At 39.5% G+C, this 4,910-nt stretch overlaps 1 protein-coding gene across 1 annotated transcript; it reads left to right on the top strand.

Moving 5' to 3' along the window:
* The first annotated feature begins 220 nt into the window (after nt 1-220).
* On the top strand, nt 221-1,482 carry LOC119297403. Its single transcript, XM_037575205.1, has 3 exons — nt 221-420; nt 502-578; nt 1,124-1,482. The coding sequence occupies exons 1-3, from the start codon at nt 336-338 to the stop codon at nt 1,247-1,249; spliced, it is 288 nt and encodes a 95-aa protein (XP_037431102.1). The 5' UTR covers nt 221-335; the 3' UTR covers nt 1,250-1,482.
* The last annotated feature ends 3,428 nt before the right edge of the window (nt 1,483-4,910 follow it).

The raw sequence follows: 4,910 nt of genomic DNA, 5'->3' as shown, positions 1-4,910 counted from the left end.
TACCAATTTCAAACGGATCGATGAGATGTGGACAAATGGGAGCACTCCAACAGCTAGTGGAGGTGGGGAAAGGCAGCAAAATGGTTGGCTACTGCCCAATTCCACCCATTGGACTTTGTGAATTTCCATTACCCCTACCTTTTTGACTTTGGTACCTAGAAACGAGTGATCTAGGCGGCATGACATGTGCCCATAAAAGGGGGGTCCAAGGCAGCAAGCACGAACACCAAACAGAGATCCCGCATATTCCACTTCCATTGAGGTTGAGGTTGAGGGTAGCAGTCGAGGCAGTACAAGTGTTCAAGAGAAGAGAACTTAACAGCCTGGTGCGTGCAATGGGGAGCTCAGCATCCCTCTGTCTAGTTATCACCTTGTTGGCATTCTACTTCTTGGTTCCCTCCAACGCTATACCCCTCTCAAGTAAGGCTCACGTCTCTAACAAAAACTGGTCCTAAGATGTTGTATCCTTATATGATCTGATTCGTTCCATTTGGGGTGTAGGAGTGCAGAGACTGGTGCCCTTGCAACATGCCAGTGAGCAGGTGCCATGGATCGAAGAAAACACTCCTAAGCCAAAGGTATGGTAGTGTTATTTTTTTTTTGGTGGAAAAGATGTATGGTAGTGAGCTTTGTTCTAGACTTCATAAGATTTGAAGGGTGTTTACAGCAAAATCTTTGTACATGAAACTACGTTAAAAACAGTAATAATGTTCGTGTGAAAATGTAAATTTTAAGATATTTTTACATGACATATTGTGGAACAGAGATAGTAACTTCTATGTTCTTGTTGTTGAACAAGTGATCGTTTCTCAAGTTGGTTTGGCACCTATAGAGATTCTGTGAATTGTTTCGGTTACTTCCTGTAGCGTTTATCAAAGTGTGGAGAGTGCAACTTGGTTGTTCATGCTTCATGGAATAGCTTTTTTTTTGGAAAAGGAGGAAGCTTCATGGAATAGCTAGATTTGTTAGTTCTTTGGGATTCATGTGGTTCGGCGTACTCAGCTATCGAAAGTTTGATTATGGTGATACAGCGTACTCAGCTATCAAAAGTTTGATTATACGCGTAAAAAAAGTTTGATTATAGTGATACACTGACACTATCTCCGTTTGAAATATATTTCAGATGGACATGGGTAGAGTGATCCTAGAAGATGACGCGGTGAATGTCAGTGCAAGGATGGCTCTGGAGACGCAGGACTACGCGCCCTCGGGCCCGAACAACCACCACAAGCCACCGGGTTGGAACTGAGCTAGCGCATCCCGGGTCACAACTTTCATAAAGTTATATCGGTGGTTTCATTTAGTTAACCAGCCGTGTTGTGCTGATCTATTGTGTGATGTGATGCTCACGATCTTAATTTACACTAGGATATGCTTGAAAGATGCCAACTTATTTTACCATTGTAAGAGTCATGTTAATTGAAATATGACGATATTAATAAAAGTTGGGCATGGCTCAACCATGACCATTCTATCGATAAACCTATCGAGCGAACAGTTCTTCTCCCTAGCGCTTTCTTCCACCCAACGTTGTCTCCCCTACTGTGCATTGGGCTGCCAATAGCTTGTTGTTCATCCATCGATATGTTGTTGTCATTGACTTCTCTTATGCACTAACCATCGCTGCGCCCACCACTGATGCCACCTTCTCATCCACCCCTAGCAGCAGTTTCCTGCGGGTGTCAATTTTAGTCGTCGGTCGATGGTACATATCTCATGCATTTTCTTCCTCTTCTTCACGCCCCCCTCACTTGAGTTGTATGTCTCTGTCCGCCCTACAATCATACGTCATTGAATCTCTCGCTTATTAAAACCAACTGGTGAATGTTTATACATAGATTTCTTGATATTAAAGGATTAGTGAACAAAACCAGAACTTGATGACAAAGATTAGTAAAAAAATGTTGATTGCAACGAGCTCAAAACTGTAACAAAAACGCACACTAGTGGCCAATAAAACCGCAACCTAGTTTGTTTAAGTAGCAAACTGCATCAAGGTTTGGAGTGCCTATTTGCTGCCTTAAAGCGGCAAATACGACAGCAACTGCCCCAAGAGACCTCATAACGGGGTGGCGACTTAAGCAATCTATTATCACATTCTATGCAAAAATCCAAAAAATATATTTCCAGATAATATATTTTAAAATACTTCTAAAATTCAGTTTAAATAATGGTGACATATTTAAAGAGAAATATATTCATGTACCCAAACAAAAAAAGTTCACTGCATATTTAGAAAATATTACTGCAAACAAAAATAACTATTCATGTGTTTTAAAATCACATGTTACAAAATTGTCTTCGTATATGTGGGAATATATGCTCGTATGATCTTAAAAGCGTCATGTATTTCAAGAAATAAAAAGGTAACAAAAGGTGAAAACAATAAGCAAAAATGCTATATCCTAGTATGTGAGCACAACTAACATCACTCTAAGTCAGATAAAATATGACGCTGAATACAACATGGTTGTTAATGGCTTTTCTTGGATTCTTGTTTGCTTCTTTTTGGTTTTGTTTGCTTAATAATCCAACTAAAATTTTGCCAGATCTAAAATGGTGAGACAGACATCTCAAAAAAGTATTTTGCGGCAAGGAGCGCTCAAAAATATTTTTAATGAAATTACTTATTAGCCAAAAGTAATTAAACTGTTTATTTGATAAAATAATATTTTTGAAATTTATAGAACAAAGGCAATATTTTCCAAAACAAAATTTTAATAGCAAAATAGATTTAGTATGATTCTCTATTTCTAAATAGTTGCAACTCACTATCTAATTTTCATCTTCATAAAACTATGCCACATCACCAAGTCAGGCATGTAGTCATAAGTTGATTTTTCTAAAAAAAAAGTCATAAGTTGCTTTATTGCATTAATTTATTCATCCAAAACATGCCACCTTTTCAACTCATGCATGCCTTTTTTTAAGGGAACCAAGTCATGCAAAATAATTTTACATTAGTTTTTGTTTATTTAGCATCCATTTATGAATTTTTAACAAGATTCCCGCAGCAACATGTCTTCATGCGGCAATGGCATATCATCAAGTCATGCATGTAGCCACAAGTTACTTTTTTGCATCAATTTATTCATGCAAAACACCCCACATTATCAACTCATGCATGCCATTTTTAAGGAGGGCCAGGTCATGCAAAATACTCTTACAATTGTTGTTTTTATTTAGCATTCATGTATGCATTTTTAACAAGATTCTCACATCAATCTAAATATTTCCAACCCACTATCTAATTTTTCTCTTCAATGCAGCCATGCTATGTCACCAAGTCATGCATGTAGTCACAAGTTACTTTCTGCAAGGTATTCACCCAAAACATGCCACCTTAGAGCATCTCTAGCAAACCCCGTAAAAGTCGGACCCGAAAAACGCGTTTATAGTTCGTTGCAGATCAAAATTGCGAGGGGAATTTGTGTGCTGCAGATCAGACCCCGTATATGAAACTGTAAAATTTAAAAAAAACATTCGCGGCAGAAACTTGCAACGACATTCATCATACATAGTTGATCATCATACTCGTCGAGCTCGCGGCCAGTGGCGGAGCCAGGATTTCCGACATGGATATGCATGGTGAATTTTTTTTTTGCTTCACAACAACATAAGAAATAAAAAAAGTTCATGATAACAATGTTGATCTTGAACTTGGTTTTCGACGTCGATAGATAGCAATGTTGGTGTTGATGTCGAACTTATCTTCGGCGCCATTGAATAAGCAGCTCTGTCCCACAAACGCTTCCAATCACCGCTATTGTTCTTCATTTTTCACACCTATAAAAAAGTGTTGCACAGTGATGGTGGCAATGGTGGGCAGTCTTACAGATTTGAATGTTCATAATTCAGAAACTAAGAAGCTTGAAATTCATCTTGTTTTTCTTGGACTTCTTCACAAATTTATAGCCAGACAATATAAACCGAACTAAAAATTTACTCAAAATCAGGGAATGAAGATAATCCTTTATTCTTAGCTAACAATTCAGACAAATCAAGAATAAACACTCAGGCCTTCTTTGGTTCATAGGATAGGAATTTTATAGGAATAGAAAAATCATAGGAAGTGAAATGACATGCATGTCAATTCCTATAGAGAAAGAGATGTCATTTGATGCATATGATATGATTTTTTTCATTAAGTCTAGGCTAATGTTTTTTTTTCTTCAGAACGTGAAGGATTGATTCCTATCCTGCATAGGAATAGAAATCCATTCCTACAAACTAAAGGGCTTCAAAGGAATCTTTCCTTTGCAAATCCTATCCTATAGAATTTCTACAAAAATCCTACAAACCAAAAACCAAAAGAAAGAAAGCCTCACTGTCTCGCAAAAACCAGCCTGACGATGCGAGAACTGCTCAAGCCGCCGTCATTGCCGACTTTCTTGCTAGATGGCAGATGTGCGTGCGCCGTTGCGACCCTGCAGCCTGTAGGGGAAGCCGCGAACATGCGGGAACGAGATCAATTGGCGGCGGCTTCCGATGGCCGATGTGCTCATGCGGATGCGGCGCAGTGATGTGCTCCAGTTCCTCGATGCGGCGCAACGGGCGGTTGAATCAGCGAAATCGTCGAGTCGAAGGCTCCTAGGCACGATGTCCCCTCGGCTTCATCAAATTGGGCAGCATTCTGCCTCGAAAGACACGGCCAGTAGCACTACCTAGGAATGAGTAGAACCCAATATAGGCCCAAGTGGGTCTGAATCGTTATTCTCTTCATTTCTTTTCTCCTGTACGTACAACTACAGTGCCATATGTTATATGAACGCGCGCATATAGGAGCTTATATATTGAATTGTTTTTGCAAAAAATGTTGAGTATGCATTGCAAACCCTTGCATTAGCCTAGCTCCGCTCCTGCTCGCGGTGTCCGAACGCCGGCAGCGGCTGGCTTCCATAATTTACCAA

This window comes from Triticum dicoccoides, chromosome 5A (assembly GCF_002162155.2).
Source record: "Triticum dicoccoides isolate Atlit2015 ecotype Zavitan chromosome 5A, WEW_v2.0, whole genome shotgun sequence".
In the NCBI taxonomy this organism is placed as follows: Eukaryota; Viridiplantae; Streptophyta; class Magnoliopsida; order Poales; family Poaceae; genus Triticum; species Triticum dicoccoides.
The sequence above is the reverse complement of the archived record's forward strand: the minus strand, read 5'-3'. Positions and strand labels throughout refer to the sequence as shown.

Bases quoted from the DNA above. Each gene is read 5' to 3' on its own strand.
- LOC119297403 (XM_037575205.1), top strand. From the start codon at position 336: ATGGGGAGCTCAGCATCCCTCTGTCTAGTTATCACCTTGTTGGCATTC. The intron at 421-501 runs GTAAGGCTCACG...TTTGGGGTGTAG, and splicing joins CAACGCTATACCCCTCTCAA to GAGTGCAGAGACTGGTGCCC. The intron at 579-1,123 runs GTATGGTAGTGT...AATATATTTCAG, and splicing joins AAAACACTCCTAAGCCAAAG to ATGGACATGGGTAGAGTGAT.